This window comes from Ptychodera flava, chromosome 1 (assembly GCF_041260155.1).
Source record: "Ptychodera flava strain L36383 chromosome 1, AS_Pfla_20210202, whole genome shotgun sequence".
NCBI lineage: Eukaryota > Metazoa > Hemichordata > Enteropneusta > Ptychoderidae > Ptychodera > Ptychodera flava.
Genome location: NC_091928.1, coordinates 33,257,264 through 33,274,956, shown reverse-complemented (window position 1 = coordinate 33,274,956; position 17,693 = coordinate 33,257,264). Strand labels below are relative to the sequence as shown.

The 17,693-nt window shown below is 36.7% G+C and overlaps 1 protein-coding gene across 1 annotated transcript; it reads left to right on the top strand.

The window, feature by feature from the left end:
• Positions 1 to 4,984: 4,984 nt before the first annotated feature.
• LOC139135608 (uncharacterized) lies at positions 4,985 to 10,226 on the top strand. The gene is made up of 4 exons (XM_070703092.1): positions 4,985 to 5,534; positions 6,326 to 6,452; positions 6,694 to 6,710; positions 6,866 to 10,226. The coding sequence occupies exon 4, from the start codon at positions 7,082 to 7,084 to the stop codon at positions 9,668 to 9,670; it is 2,589 nt and encodes an 862-aa protein (XP_070559193.1). The 5' UTR covers positions 4,985 to 5,534; positions 6,326 to 6,452; positions 6,694 to 6,710; positions 6,866 to 7,081; the 3' UTR covers positions 9,671 to 10,226.
• The last annotated feature ends 7,467 nt before the right edge of the window (positions 10,227 to 17,693 follow it).

Genomic DNA, 17,693 nt, shown 5'->3' with positions numbered 1-17,693 from the left:
TTGATAAGATCCTTTTTCAGGTCTGCAGCTACCTTGAAGGCATGTTTGGATTTTGCAATTCCGTATGATTTTGTTAGCCCACATTTCACTGTCTTCATTGACTGATCTGGATTGCACTCCGACATAAACACAGATGTTGTCCCTGAATAATGGGAATACATTATCAAGGAAATCTGCAATACCAGAACAGGATGGCACAAGGACTGGAAATCCTGCCTGAAGAGCAAAATACGCCGGGAAGTTGAAGGGGTCCTTTTTCTCCGGTGCCACCAGAAGGATACTTTGCTGCATCCAAGTTTTCATATCCTGCACTAAAAATGAACTTGCAAGGTTTATCTCGAGATTACTTGAATTCCCAGTCTTCTGCACGTACTGCTGAAATCTATTCCCTATGTCACTCTTTACTCCGTATAAATGCCATACCGGAATGCGCAAACATAATTTATAATACTTGTCTGCCACTTTTCCCATTGCCTTGGCGATGACTTCATATTTCTTAAAATCATCTCCTGTCTGGACATTGCAGATTGTTAAGATCTGTTGCTTGCCTTCTGGTGGAGGTTTCAACTTCATTTTTGTGAACAGCTCCATGAGACCAGGATAGTAGCGGAAATGTAGTTTGTCAGATAGTACCGGTATGTTGTACTTCAGCTTGAAGTGCTCATAAACACGGTCACCGATGGAGAAGATTACGTCAGCTTGTCTTGCATACTGTACAGCGTTTGTTTCAAAGTTGGGTTCTCCAACTTCTTCTGGAATTTCGTGATTAAAAAGAATAAACTTTGCTTTCGGCGCAATACTCTCTCTGATTCGGGTGCAAGCCTCAGCGAGGGCTTTATCTTCTCCCAGGACAAGGTGTCCCACCACTACATCTACCTTACCCTTCAATGACTTGGCCAGCTGTGGAAACACACTGTTATACAGGGTTGACAGCCAATCTATGGTTGGTTTACTGTTTGCCAGCATAGCTACAATTCCTTTGGGAGGATGTATGACGCTGACACTGGCACCACCCTCTTCATGGTTCGTGAATTCCTTGTCAGACACTTCTAACGACGTGGAATATGTCTCTGCTCCTTTTCCGGCCAAAGTGAAAGCCAGTATCTTGTTAACAATTGCCAGTCTGTCAACATCATTATTCCATTTACTACTCACAAGCAGTACCACTTTGCCTGAAAGAGACAAAACATTCTTGTAAGTTGATAATACAGTATACTCTTTTAACAACATGGCATTATAAAATAGATCAGTGAGGTGAGAATGTTTATTTGAGATCTCTGATCATGAAGGCTCATGTATTAACAGATACTGATACAATCTACATTAGGTTGAGAGAAGAGTTTTCATGAATTGTGACCTATATGTTCAAACAATTGCATGTAGGAAATTCCTTGATGTTTCTTTATGTCAGCCACAATATTTTTAAATTATTTAATTTCAACCAAAGATATCACTCTGGAGTCAAAATCCTGTCCCAATACCCAAGGGGGCTCACTGCAGACAAAGTCCCTTTTCTACGCCATGGGCATAAAAATCATCAAAAAGATACAGATGTGAATGAGCTTATTGGAACAGCAGTCTTTACACAACAAGTCATCGTTGATGACACAGTCCCCACTTGTTAATGGGTACTTTGATTACAGGTCCTCAGAGAGGATAGAGTCCTCTTCATTAGGTCTGTGATAAAAATACTTTTGAATAAATTCGCTTGATACATGTCTGAGCTGTAGTTCAGGACATGAAAGAATCGTAATAAAATGGCAACATGGCGGCCTTATTGGATCGTATCACAGAACAAATCTATGTGCATATGTGTGCATCCAGCTCTATGGGTTTGCTCAGAATTAAATATATGCGTAATTAATGAGGTACAGTATGAAGCATCATAAGGTCTCCCATCATACCATATATGAAGGTGCACCACTTGTGGTTCCTGAGTTATGGACAAATATGTATATTTGAGGTCAAAGGTCATCGAGGTCATGTGACATTTTGTCAAAATAATTGTATTGCTAAGTTATCCCTATATACAAAAATCAGACCTCTAGCTCTATTGACTCGCTCAAAATTAGATATGCACATAATTAATGAGGTACAATATGTGGCGTCATAAGGTGTCCCATCATACCATATATGAAGAGTGTAGCACTTGTGGTTACTGAGTTATGGACAAATATGTATATTTGAGGTCAAAGGTCACCGAGGTCACATGACATTTTGTCAAAAAAATTGTATTGCTAAGTTATCCCTACATACCAAAAATCAGACCTCTAGCTCTATTGGCTTGCTCAAAATTAGATATGCACATAATTAATGAGGTACAATATGTGGCGTCATAAGCTGTGTCCATCATACCATATATGAAGGGTGTACCACTTGTGGTTCCTGAGTTATGGACAAATATGTATATTTGAGGTCAAAGGTCACCGAGGTCACGTGACTTTTTGTCAAAATATCTGAGATATCTGCGTGAAAGGGTGGACTCACGGATGGACTCATGGACGGACATGACCCAATCTATTAGCCACCTGGACTTCATCCGTTGGGACTGAAAACTGTGTCACTGCATCCTTTTTGCAATATGAATACGATGAGAACTAAATTTTTATTTTTCTTGGCCTTATACATGGGGGTCTATGGACTGCCTTATACATGGGAGTCTATGGACTGCCTTATACATGGGAGTCTATGGACTGCCTTATACATGGGAGTCTATGGACTGCCTTATACATGGGAGTCTATGGACTGCCTTATACATGGGAGTCTATGGACTGCCTTATACATGGGAGTCTATGGACTGCCTTATACATGGGAGTCTATGGACTGCCTTCTACATGGGAGTCTATGGACTGCCTTATACATGGGAGTCTATGGAGGTGAAAACTAAAAAGTCCTCTAACACGACCAAATTTGATCGCATTGTGAAACAAATCGACGTGCATCTGTATGGGGTAGGCTACTATCCTTGTGCAAAGTTTTGAAAGAAATTGACCTGGGCATCTCTGAGATATCTGCGTGAACGGACGGACGCACGGACGCACGCACGGACGCACGCACGGACATGACCAAACCTATTCTTGACCGCGGACATCCGGGAACTTGCGGATTTTTACGTCATTTTTGCGTCACACTGCCGTGAGAACAAAATATGAAGTGTGGATTTTTCAACATTTACAACAGTATTCAAAGTTTCAACATTATGTCAATGATAAACACTAAGTTCTGTACTTTGTCACATAATTTCTGCATTGTTCACTGTCCTGTATAGTCAAATCCCATTTCACCTCACTCGCGTGCTTGAGGTGAAAGTGACGTCACTCCGCGGTCAAGAATAAGTCCCCCCGGACGGTGTCCGTGGGGACTAAAAACTGAACTTTCCATGCAGATGGCATCGTCGTAAACCACGCCTCTTTACGGCAACAGCTCAGCCCTACCCCTCAAGAGATTTTGCGTAGGTCAGCGGAGCGGAAATTATTGCTCTGGTTCGTGAGAATGTACTGATGGTAGATGAATCAAAGTGAGACTTGAGTGGACACGTGGGTCATCAGTATGTATTAGGGAGATGGTGCAGTGGCAAAGAATGTGAAATTTGACTAAACTTGAATAGCATAGAAGGTACTTTTAAAATTGTCCATCAAGATGAATTCGTTCCAAATTACTTATCAGATCTAGTAACAATTGATATCCCAATACATAATACCAGAAGGAGTGTCGGTGTAAGATTGAATCCCTTTTCTGTCAAAGATCACGGGAAACAACTTTCTAGAACATATGGTGACAGAGCTTTTAGCGTGTATGCCCCTAAACTGTGGAATAGTTTGCCGCCCGAACTTCGGATGATAAAGAAATTCGCTCTTTTTAAGAAGTCTCTTAAAACCATTATTTTTCGTCAATGCTACTGTTGACTTGGATATAATTTTTACCTGCATGTTTTATAGTTTATTTATTTTTTATCATTTTTAGTGAAATTGTTTAAAATACTTTCTTTGCTGTTTTTAGGTAGGTTCCTTTAGTCTAGATTTTAGCTTGCTTGATTTTATCGATTGTTTTTAATTACACTCTTTCCTCTGTGAGTTATTTTGTATTTTCTGCGTTTATTTTAGTTCTTCCAGTAATTTTCTGTAATGTACAGACCACTGAGACAAGGTGTGTAGTGGTCTTTAAACAATAAATTATTATTATTATTATTATTATTATATTATAGTCACGCGACAGTGTAATCATCCCATAACTTATAGCATGATATAGACAATTGCCATCACCTCTGATTGAGACAATCTCATATTGGCTTTTTGGGGAAGACCTTCGGCTCTCCATGTATAATGTCTTTGCAAAGTTTGATGCTTTTTGACTTTTCTTTTTTGTTTTCATATTTGTCAGTGTATTTCTAAAATGTCAAGTTCAATTAAATATATAATGCACGTAAATATTAAATGTTTATTGTCCAATGCCTTCACTATCAATGATAGTTCAAAATACTTGCATATGTGAACTATGAAAAGCTCAGTATTTCTAGAAAGTATTCAGAAGGTACTGTAATTGGATATTCAGAAGAGTACTTTCAGAATGTGCTTTGGAATACAATTCAGAATAACATTCAGACACTCACTATGTGAGATAATATTCTGTATATTCCAGAACAGTACTTTCAGAATGTGCTTTGGAATACAATTCAGAATAATATTCAGACACTCACTATGTGAGATAATATTCTGTATATTCTAGAACTAACAAGCTCTGCTTGTTAGTATGTATTGTCCAATGTCACTGTTGGATGTTGTTGTCAAATGTCTGTGTACTAAGTGTGTGTATTCTGATTTATTTTGGCTCTTTTTTTAATTAGCAGCTGCAGTAAAGACACAGTGAATACCAGTACTGCAAAAGAAAGAAAAATATGTCAGAGATAGGTTGTCTAGCTATGATTCACTAAAATGATTTAAATTTCATATTAAATATTTTGATTTTACATTCAATGCACATTAGGCCAAAAAAAAAAAATTGTGTGTTTCCGGTAACCCGACCTACCCTAGTTCAAACCCCCCGACCCTAAACTTTTTTTGGACCTTGAAAACAAATCCCGCGAGATTGGCTGGGAAAAGTTTTAAATCACGCGTGATTTCATGACGTCATTAAACAACGATGGCGACAGTTTGTGCAAGCGTGTTTTCCGTAACATGTGAGAAATGCGATCACGTTCAAGAAAAAATATCTTTGCTGACAACTTTGGAACACAGGCGTAATTTAGAAGAAATATTAGAAGACTACCACCCCGGTTTCAAGGTTTGTGTGGGATATCGAATTGCCATACAGTGTTCTGTATCACCAAATGGTCCCTGGTTCGATGTGGATAGTAACATTCTCCTGGGAGAAGTTGCTTCAACCTTTGGCGTGAAGTCGATACGATTTCTTTGTACTGGAGACAAAGCTCTGGTATCACTTCAAGATGTGGTCCAGGAAACCAAGGAGAAGGCTATGAATGCTTTTCAAGTTCTGATGGCCGGTGGGCGTGAATTTGCCCCGAAGAAGACATCAAGGTAAAGCTAAATGTTTGATAAACAGCGTACCGAACTAACTGTGAATGTAGCGGTCATGTGTGATGCGATTGTACTTGTAGTGCGAGGCCATGCTAGTGGTAGTAGCGTCAGGCGTAAACTGTCTGATAAAATTCCACGGTCACCTTCGCCACAACCAGGACGGCATTGCAGCTGTACTTGTAAAGACCCTGCATAGAAAATTGCTAAACTTGGTTTTATTCGTATTTTCTGTGTGATTTTAAATATTAATTTCACAGTCGAACGTGCAATGATGTGCACGTGTTTACGTTGTGAAGCCCTGTCGCGTGAGGGCGCTCCGTATGCAACTTTGCTCCTGTCCCAAGTCCACATTGTAAGCTGTATGTTGTAACCCAGAGAGTCATATGGCTGCAGGATTTTGTTGGCACATTAAATTAAAAAATATCAGAGATCAAACCCCCCAAAATGATGATGGTTTAAGTCACTGATGTCTCTGTGAAAGGATCGAATTGTTGTGTGGATTCACCCAGTTTTATTTGGGTTTTTAGTAGGCAAACCCTACATGAATTCTGTGAAAAAATAGTGTGTCTCCGTGAAAAATATGCACAGAAAATAAACAGTGACTTCAAACACGATGTATTGCATGTTTTTGAAGGTCACCGAAAAGGAAAAAAATTAAAATTCTTTTAGACAGAGAATTATTGGTAATATTAAAACCTAAACAAAAGTTAAGTGTAAATTGCAATATGAAAATGAATTTATATATTTTGCGTGGTCACAAATGATATAAAATTATTTTTTTATGTTTGTAGTGCTGGTGTTAAAGATGGTCTTTCAAAAAAAGATGAATTGTACAACAAACTGGTGACACAATTTGTTGAAAAAGGATTGGATTTCCCCAAAGCATCTGCAAAAACTACTGGATCCTACATTGTGCAGGTACATTTTGATTTTTTATGAAGAAAATGGTATGCATGCTGTTTTAAAATGTTCAATAAAATATTTGAAATTATTTCTATGTATTATGAATTTAGTATTGTAACTGTTTTAATTTTGCTTCATTGCATGAACTTTATGGTAGAATATATATGTTCTGTACATTTATTTTTTAGTGTTATTGTCAATTTAATTTATTTTCTAACATGTTTGTTTTCATTTTTCATTCCTTTTTTCCTTTCAGAACATAACTATCAATAGGTAAGATTCCATTTTATAGCTTATGTTCTGGCTGCTTTAATGTTTGTTAGGTAAAATATAATTGAACTTAAAAAATCACAAAGCTACACACATAAAATATCTTTCTCCTGCCTGACATATATGAATATTAATTTGTTCTTCTTTTCTTTTGTTAGGTCATCTGTAATGCATTGTGGTATATTACCAACCACCATCAAGTTATCAATGATACTTCCTTGACAAAGAGCCGTGTGTCACCCATTCCACAAGCATTTGAAGACTATGATGGTTACAATGATTTCAAGAGAAAGAAAGCTAAGTGCCAACAGCTTTCTAGCTCAGAGCTTCAAAGCCACAGTCAGGCATTGTATTCTATCTTACTTAGACCTGTAATGAAAAGCAAACCTAGTTGGGTAACTGCACACAATGAAATAAAACAACTGGCAGACTGTCTTGCATCATACCAACAACACCTTGATCATCAGAACAGTGAGATGAAAAAGAACCAGAGCCTTGAACACCCGGTCAGACCAGTGTCTGAGAATGCAACAGTTGAACATCGGCCCAAAGTTTCTTTCCTTGTGAAAGAGAAATACAGGCTGTTGGATACTGATGTGAAAGCAGCTGGTTTGTCCTGTCCTGTCTTTTTTGACGAAGAGAAACATCTCAGTCAGCCATTTCAAAATCCTATGCAAAAACACAGATATTTGACTGAACTTCAAGTGTCTGTTCCAATAGATATATACAGGTATTGTCCTGGTGGATCTTGTCTTACTTCTGTGTGCATTGTGCAAGTACCAGAAGGTCGATCTGATGTTGCGATGTTAACTGAGTCTGCCAGGATGATGGCAAAGATTAAAGGTCGTTTTAAGGAATATCACACAAGATCCCAAAGAAAGTTATTTCGGAAGAGATTGAACAATATCACTGGTGTGTTGCCAAGTGTTGCTGATTTCATATACAAGGAACTTGCACTAGATGCTTCAACAGCTTCCCACCCAGAGACCCAGCAACGACTGCGATTGATCTTTTTGGGAGAAAAGGGCCTAGTGGCAGACTTGAGACATCTGAATGCAGGCAGACCCACCGGTACATATGATGTGTTCTTTGAGAAACTTGCAGAACTTGTTGAAAATGTGACAGCTGCTGATGAAAGAAGACACAACACTGCACATCTGTCAGAGTGGATTTCACTTAAAGAAATGATGAAGCAGGCACAAGACTTGTGCCCTGAAAATACACCAGTGCCTTCAAAGAGCCTTGTACGCCTTCAATTTGCACCAAGAAACCCATACACACATGCTGCATTAAACTTTACATCACGTATCCAGGTGCAATACAAAATACAGAGAAGGCAACTACGAGTAGAACATCCCGACGATCATTATTGTGCTGCCATATTTAAGTATTTGAAGAATAAAGCTACTGAACTGAAGGACAGGTGTGTTATGTTTTGCTGTGATGACAAAGCAAAAGTACCATTCGGTGAACCTGGACATGCTGTATCTACTGGAGTCCGTGGTAAAAAAACTATTACACCTACAGGCACCACACTCTGCGCCCTTGATCATGATATGACAAAAGCGTCACTCACTCCATCAGTTATCCTACAGTGTACCATTCCTGAGAATGTAGAGAAGTCATTTGTCCGTGGTAAGGTTACCACAGTGGTGAATGACTCTGTGTTTCAACAGTCTACTCCCTTCAGACATGCAGCACAATTAACAAAGATATTCAGACAACATGATATCAAATCTACCATTCTGCTGAAGTACAGTGATGGAGGGACGGATCATCGAAACACCTTAGAATCTGTGAAATGTGCAGCGTTCTGCATGTTCAGAGAGCTTGATCTTGATATGTTGATTCTGGCTCGCTGTGCACCCGGGCAAAGTTGGACAAACCCAGCTGAGCGAGTGATGTCAATCCTCAACCTAGGATTACAGAACTGTTCGTTGGAGAGACGAATGAGTGATGACAAAGGAGAAGCAAATCTTAAGAAGTGTGGATCAATGGCTGACATCAGAGAGCGTAGCAAGAAACAGGCAGACCTGAGAGACAAGTGGGTAGAAGTTGTAGAACCACTACAATCACTTGTACGGAATAGGTTTACCAGGCTGAAACTGAAAGAGGAAGCAATTCAGGCAATGGACCCTGTAGCTGATGTAGAGATAGATCATCTTAAACAGCACTTGCAGGCAGCATTTCCAGATCTGGCTACAGACAAACTACAGAAAGCACACACCCAAAAGGTGAAGTCCTACACAAGCTGGATGGACAAGCATAGCCGTCAGAGGCAATATTGCTTTCAAATCAGGAAATGTGATGATACCATGTGCTGTACACCAAAGAAGACAGTAATGGATGACTTGGAATGGCTTCCTGATCCGGTGTTGCAAGAGAATGGAGAGCACTACAAACAGTACTCTGAAGTGAAGGGAACAGACACCACAGAAAATGACAGACCCTCTCTAACTGTGACCAAAGTCTCAAAGCAAAGGTCAAGTCAAAGTGAAGTCCCCCAATCAGAGTCTGAAAGTGTTTCAGTCCAAAGGGCATCACCCCAGTGTAGTAATATTACATTTTCTGCTCAGACTGCCAGGGCAAGTCTGCAGTGTGTTGAGTGCAGAAAGCCACGTGTCATCTATGCAAAGACAAAGTTGTCTCAGACTGATCAGATCAAGCTAGCAATCCTCATGTCAGAGAATGACTATACCTGTGGTGCAGAGCTGTCACCACCCGACCATCGGCTACATGAAAAAGTTGCTTTGCGGCCACATCTCAGCTGTGCTGTACCAGTAGAGATCCCGTATTATGGAGCTGATGTAGGACAAAAAGATGTCTGTGCCCACTGTGGTTGTGATGAGGCACAGATAGATGCTGAATTGAAAAAACAATACAAGACTGTCTTACCTATGTGTAATGCATGCCATGAACTTGGCAAAATGCCAATCACTTACCGCCCATTTGGCAAAAAGTAAACAATCAGCAGCAGCAAAAAGCAGCAACAGAGTCTTTATCTGCATCACAAAATGTCAAAAGCTATGTCACGGTGCATTGATTGTCAATGCTACTTGTTTCTTACATTAAAGAGTTGAGAAATTCAATTGACGGTATTAAAATTTTCCCATTTTCTTTTTTGCAGAGAAAAAAAAATTACCAAAAAAAAAAAAATTTTCCTACCTACCTACCCTATTTCTGAAGAGCATGTTACAGGAAACACACAATTTTTTTTTTTGGCCTTATGCATTCCTCTGCGAACAACATTCTCCCAATAGCCACTGTAAAACTGAAATCGGATGGGATTCTTGATCAGTGTCATTATTCTAATTCAGCACAGATTTGTGCAATTCTGACATATAAATCCAATAGGAAACTAATACACCATTATCAGTTGATGTTTCAATTGAAGCTGGACTGCACAAAATTTACAATCTTTGTACAAAGTACCAACTATGTTATCATCACCACAAATATATGCATCTGAAATATCATCAGAATAATTTGCAAATTGTTCAGAAATTTTAGAACACTGCTAAACAATATGGACTAAAGAAATAAAAAAATACACACTAAAGATGGGCTATATTATTGAAATGAAATAACATACCAGTAATAAATATGCATATGTTGAAACAAACTGTGGACTACACTTCATTTTTCAACATTTTAAACTGAAATGTTTTGAAAACAGACCATAATTTGAACGCCACACTATGACACAGAGGGTTAATTTTAAAATTCGTTTTACAACCGAATGAAATTCATCGACCGTCATATGTTGAACACAGAAATGCCTTGCTATATTGTGAATATTTCCCGTGGCGATAGCCCACTGTCCGTGCACCGCCGTACAATGGTCGGAAAGAAAAATGCGCCAGTTACATTTTGCAACACATGGGTTATAAACGTTTGATAATTGTTGTTTATTTAGAAGTGTTAAATGTCTTTTGGCAAATTTCACGATATCAGTGAAAATACAAGATATAGTAATTTACTAAAGTGAACCAGGAGGGTCATTTGTTTTCAGACTCGGTATGCTAAAACGAAAATATATCCTAGTTTGAACCATGTAAACACCACATTTCGCTTACTCCGCTATGTCCGTGACGGCACAACCTTACAGGGGCCCCCAACTCATACTCCACAAACGTTACGATGCCCAAAAACAACCAAAAATTCTCGAAAATCGGGGTTGAACTTTCAGTTTCCACTATAAGAATCATTTCAAGTGAAGTGTGGCAGAAATCAGGGGAACGGTTGTTTTTAATGCACGCCCAAGCCCTAATTGTAAAACAATGGCGTCGTCATCACGCGACTAACATTATTCGAATGAACTCCGTGAATATTGAAACACAATTACAGTCGATCCCTTTTAGATTTAGATACTCTTTTTAAACTAGACCATATTTAGGGCCCATACTGCATACTCGATGTGTGGTGAGATGTTGCCACACGTTTTGACACGACTTATCAGTGACGTGCTTTGGATAACCTTCGAGGCCGTTTCTTTCCGCACACAGCTTCTCACCTCTCATTCACTCACAGATATTTTCCGGTACACGCAAAGTTAACACATGCTCTAAATACGGATACAAAAATAAACCTCTTACCGAATGTCGTACTGGCTCCACTGGTGTGACTGTAGATAGACGTAGCAGGAACTGAATCTCGTAGCTACACACAGAAAGTATGGCTGCTCAATGCATGACACATGTGAGAGCACAGGGTCCGGCGAGCAATATTCGTCTAGAAATTATGAATATGATCAATAAATGTCTTGTATTAAACTTTTTTTTCATTATACAAGCCTTACCTGTGTCTAGTGTGTGCCTATTACTTTACCCTAGCTATCTGTGGATAGTATTTCAAAGAAAACAGTCTATATCTGTTAATTGCCCTCCCTAATCCCCTTCATTAATTTGTTCTGCCGATCGCCAACGCGGGGGCTTATCGCCCTGACCAAATACCTCGTTAGCAGCTCATAAGGTCCGTCTACTACCTTATGAGCTGCTAACGAGGTATTTGGTCAGGGCGATAAGCCCCCGCGTTGGCGATCAGCGTTGGCGATCGGCAGAACAAATTAATGAAGGGATAAGGGAGGGCAATTAACAGATATAGACTGTTTTCTTTGAAATACTATCCACAGATAGCTAGGGTAAAGTAATAGGCACACACTAGACACAGGTAAGGCTTGTATAATGAAAAAAAAGATTAATACAAGACATTTATTGATCATATTCATAATTTCTAGACGAATATTGCTCGCCGGACCCTGTGGTGAGAGCGAGGTTGAAAGGCCTTAACGATGTGGTAGTGGCTCCATGTAACTTGTAACAAGATGGCGTATTCATTAATATTAATAAGTAGTATAAATATTCATAAGCTCATTAATATTAATCATCTATTTATTACTGTTATTATCAGTAATAATTAGATATTATTCCCTAATATTTTTCTTCGTTCAGCGAAAGAAAATACGAGTGACGTAATGACCCTGTCACCACGAGTCGAAGACGAGTGGTGACACGGTCATTACGTCACGAGTATTTTCCGAGGTGAATGAAGAAAAATATTAGGGAATAATATACTTATCACATGCAAAAGCCAATAATTTGTTATTTTTTGCAAAATAAAATAAGTTTTCCATGACGATTCCGCGTTTAAACTTTTGAACTACTTTAGGAATAAATATCAGTACGCCGTGCACAAGTTGTCAATCATTTCCAGTCGTCCGTCGTGTGCATTTGCGCTCACGTTCGTTCATGTGTGGAGCAAATGACAGCTCTCGGTCTACATGTAGGCTACCTTCCGCAAAGTTATACTCTATTTCAAAGATAGTATAGTCCTAGAAATGTATCACAGACAAAGATACGCTATTTTTCGGGAACAAATATCGACTGAATCTCAACGGCGCGAACATTGCAAACGTCGCACCTGGGCAGATCGTCCATGTAGCCGACACACGCACCTGACCCTGTTTGCAATGCGTACGGAACCCACAGTATACGCGACCAGCTTCGAGTTCGTTGTTTCCGCAAATTATTCACGTAATTCCTTCGGAATATACAGGCGGTACACTCTTGTGTTTACATTGTTCGGATTAGTAAGTCGTAGTCTGTGAAAATATCGATTTCATTACATGACTTTTGATCGTGGGAGAAAAATCGGCCACCATGTTGTTTGTTTACATATTTACGAGCACACCGAAGATCGACCAAAAACAAAATTCCGACGCACCAAAATTGATGACATAGACGCAGGTTGTCGTGACGTAGAACGACCAGAGAATAAATCCCGTATTTTTTGTTCGGAGACTACAACTTGGCTTGTGCATGTGATAATATGTTATACCAGTGAATTACTGTTCATAGCTGATATACTGTTATTTATTGTTATAATGAGTGATAATACGTATATATCCGTGAATTACTGTTACCTACTGTATCTACTGTTCATAGCTGTTAATACTGTTAATTACTGTTATTATGAGTGATAATATGTATATACCCGTGAATTACTGTTACCTACTGTATCTACTGTCCATAGCTGTTAATACTGTTAATTACTGTTATAATCAGTCATAATATGTATATACCCGTGAATTACTGTTACTCACTGTATTTACTGTTCATAGCTGTTAATACTGTTAATTACTGTTATTATGAGTGATAATATGTATATACCCGTGAATTACTGTTACCTACTGTATCTACTGTCCATAGCTGTTAATACTGTTAATTACTGTTATAATCAGTCATAATATGTATATACCCGTGAATTACTGTTACTCACTGTATTTACTGTTCATAGCTGTTAATACTGTTAATTACTGTTATTATCAGTGATAATATGTATATACCCGTGAATTACTGTTACCTACTGTATCTACTGTTCATAGCTGTTAATACTGTTAATTACTGTTATTATCAGTGATAATATGAATATACCCGTGAATTACTGTTACCTACTGTATCTACTGTTCATGGCTGTTAATACTGTTAATTACTGTTATTATGAGTGATAATAGGTATATACCCATGAATTACTGTTACTCACTGTATCTACTGTTCATAGCTGTTAATACTGTTAATTACTGTTATTATGAGTGATAATATGTATATACCCGTGAATTACTGTTACCTACTGTATCTACTGTCCATAGCTGTTAATACTGTTAATTACTGTTATCATCAGTCATAATATGTATATACCCGTGAATTACTGTTACTCACTGTATTTACTGTTGATAGCTGTTAATACTGTTAATTACTGTTATTATGAGTGATAATATGTATATACCCGTGAATTACTGTTACCTACTGTATCTACTGTTCCATAGCTGTTAATACTGTTAATTACTGTTATAATCAGTCATAATATGTATATACCCGTGAATTACTGTTACTCACTGTATTTACTGTTGATAGCTGTTAATACTGTTAATTACTGTTATTATGAGTGATAATATGTATATACCCGTGAATTACTGTTACCTACTGTATCTACTGTCCATAGCTGTTAATACTGTTAATTACTGTTATAATCAGTCATAATATGTATATACCCGTGAATTACTGTTACTCACTGTATTTACTGTTCATAGCTGTTAATACTGTTAATTACTGTTATTAGAGTGATAATATGTATATACCCGTGAATTACTGTTACCTACTGTATCTACTGTTCATAGCTGTTAATACTGTTAATTACTGTTATTATGAGTGATAATATGTATATACCCGTGAATTACTGTTACTCACTGTATCTACTGTTCATAGCTGTTAATACTGTTAATTACTGTTATTATAAGTGATAATGTGTATATCCCTGAATTACTGTTACTTACTGTATCTACTGTTGATAGCTGTTAATACTGTTAATTACTGTTATTATGAATGATAATATGTATATACCCGTGAATTACTGTTACTCCCTGTATCTACTGTTCATAGCTGTTAATACTGTTAATTACTGTTATTATGAGTGATAATATGTATATACCCGTGAATTACTGTTACTCCCTGTATCTACTGTTCATAGCTGTTAATACTGTTAATTACTGTTATTATGAGTGATAATATGTATATACCCGTGAATTACTGTTACTCACTGTATCTACTGTTCATAGCTGTTAATACTGTTAATTACTGTTATTATAAGTGATAATGTGTATATACCCGTGAATTACTGTTACTTACTGTATCTACTGTTGATAGCTGTTAATACTGTTAATTACTGTTATTATGAATGATAATATGTATATACCCGTGAATTACTGTTACTCACTGTATCTACTGTTCATAGCTGTTAATACTGTTAATTACTGTTATTATCAGTGATAATATGTATATACCCGTGAATTACTGTTACCTACTGTATCTACTGTTCATAGCTGTTAATACTGTTAATTACTGTTATTATGAGTGATAATATGTATATACCCGTGAATTACTGTTACTCACTGTATCTACTGTTCATAGCTGTTAATACTGTTAATTACTGTTATTATGAGTGATAATGTGTATATACCCGTGAATTACTGTTACGTACTGTATCTACTGTTCATAGCTGTTAATACTATTAATTACTGTTATTATGAGTGATAATATGTATATACCCATGAATTACTGTTACTCACTGTATCTACTGTTCATAGCTGTTAATACTGTTAATTACTGTTATTATGAGTGATAATGTGTATATACCCGTGAATTACTGTTACTCACTGTATCTACTGTTCATAGCTGTTAATACTGTTAATTACTGTTATTATGAGTGATAATGTGTATATACCCGTCAATTACTGTTACTTACTGTATCTACTGTTCATAGCTGTTAATACTGTTAATTACTGTTATTATCAGTGATAATATGTATATACCCGTGAATTACTGTTACCTACTGTATCTACTGTTCATAGCTGTTAATACTGTTAATTACTGTTATTATGAGTGATAATATGTATATACCCATGAATTACTGTTACTCACTGTATCTACTGTTCATAGCTGTTAATACTGTTAATTACTGTTATTATGAGTGATAATGTGTATATACCCGTGAATTACTGTTACTTACCGTATCTACTGTTCATAGCTGTTAATACTGTTAATTACTGTTATTATGAGTGATAATATGTATATACCAGTGAATTACTGTTACCTACTGTATCTACTGTTCATAGCTGTTAATACTGTTAATTACTGTTATTATCAGTGATAATATGTATATACCTGTGAATTACTGTTACCTACTGTATCTACTGTTCATAGCTGTTAATACTGTTAATTACTGTTATTATCAGTGATAATATGTATATACCCGTGAATTATTGTTACCTACTGTATCTACTGTTCATAGCTGTTAATACTGTTAATTACTGTTATTATCAGTGATAATATGTATATACCCGTGAATTACTGTTACCTACTGTATCTACTGTTCATAGCTGTTAATACTGTTAATTACTGTTATTATGAGTGATAATATGTATATACCCGTGAATTACTGTTACTCACTGTATCTACTGTTCATAGCTGTTAATACTGTTAATTACTGTTATTATCAGTGATAATATGTATATACCCGTGAATTACTGTTACCTACTGTATCTACTGTTCATAGCTGTTAATACTGTTATTACTGTTATAATGAGTGATAATATGTATACACCCGTGAATTACTTTTACTAACTGTATCTACTGTTCATAGCTGTTAATACTGTTAATTACTATTATTATGAGTGAAATATGTATATACCCGTGAATTACTGTTACTCACTGTATTTACTGTTGATAGCTGTTAATACTGTTAATTACTGTTATTATCAGTGATAATATGAGTATACCCGTGAATTACTGTTACCTACTGTATCTACTGTTCATGGCTGTTAATACTGTTAATTACTGTTATTATGAGTGATAATAGGTATATACCCGTGAATTACTGTTACCCACTGTATCTACTGTTCATAGCTGTTAATACTGTTAATTACTGTTATTATCAGTGATAATATGTATATACCCGTGAATTACAGTTACTCACTGTATCTACTGTTCATAGCTGTTAATACTGTTAATTACTGTTATTATGAGTGATAATATGTATATACCCGTGAATTACTGTTACTCACTGTATCTACTGTTCATAGCTGTTAATACTGTAGATTACTGTTATTATAAGTGATAATGTGTATATACCCGTGAATTACTGTTACTTACTGTATCTACTGTTCATAGCTGTTAATACTGTTAATTACTGTTATTATCAGTGATAATATGTATATACCCGTGAATTACTGTTACCTACTGTATCTACTGTTCATAGCTGTTAATACTGTTAATTACTGTTATTATGAGTGATAATATGTATATACCCGTGAATTACTGTTACTCACTGTATCTACTGTTCATAGCTGTTAATACTGTTAATTACTGTTATTATCAGTGATAATATGTATATACCCGTGAATTACTGTTACCTACTGTATCTACTGTTCATAGCTGTTAATACTGTTAATTACTGTTATTATGAGTGATAATGTGTATATACCCGTGAATTACTGTTACTTACTGTATCTACTGTTCATAGCTGTTAATACTGTTAATTACTGTTATTATGAGTGATAATATGTATATACCCATGAATTACTGTTACCTACTGTTCATGGCTGTTAATACTGTTAATTACTGTTATTATCAGTGATAATATGTATACACCCGTGAATTACTGTTACTCACTGTAACTTCTGTTCATAGCTGTTAATACTGTTAATAACTGTTATTATGAGTGATAATGTGTATATACCCGTCAATTACTGTTACTACTGTATCTACTGTTCATAGCTGTTAATACTGTTAATTACTGTTATTATCAGTGATAATATGTATATACCCGTGAATTACTGTTACCTACTGTATCTACTGTTCATAGCTGTTAATACTGTTAATTACTGTTATTATGAGTGATAATATGTATATACCCATGAATTACTGTTACTCA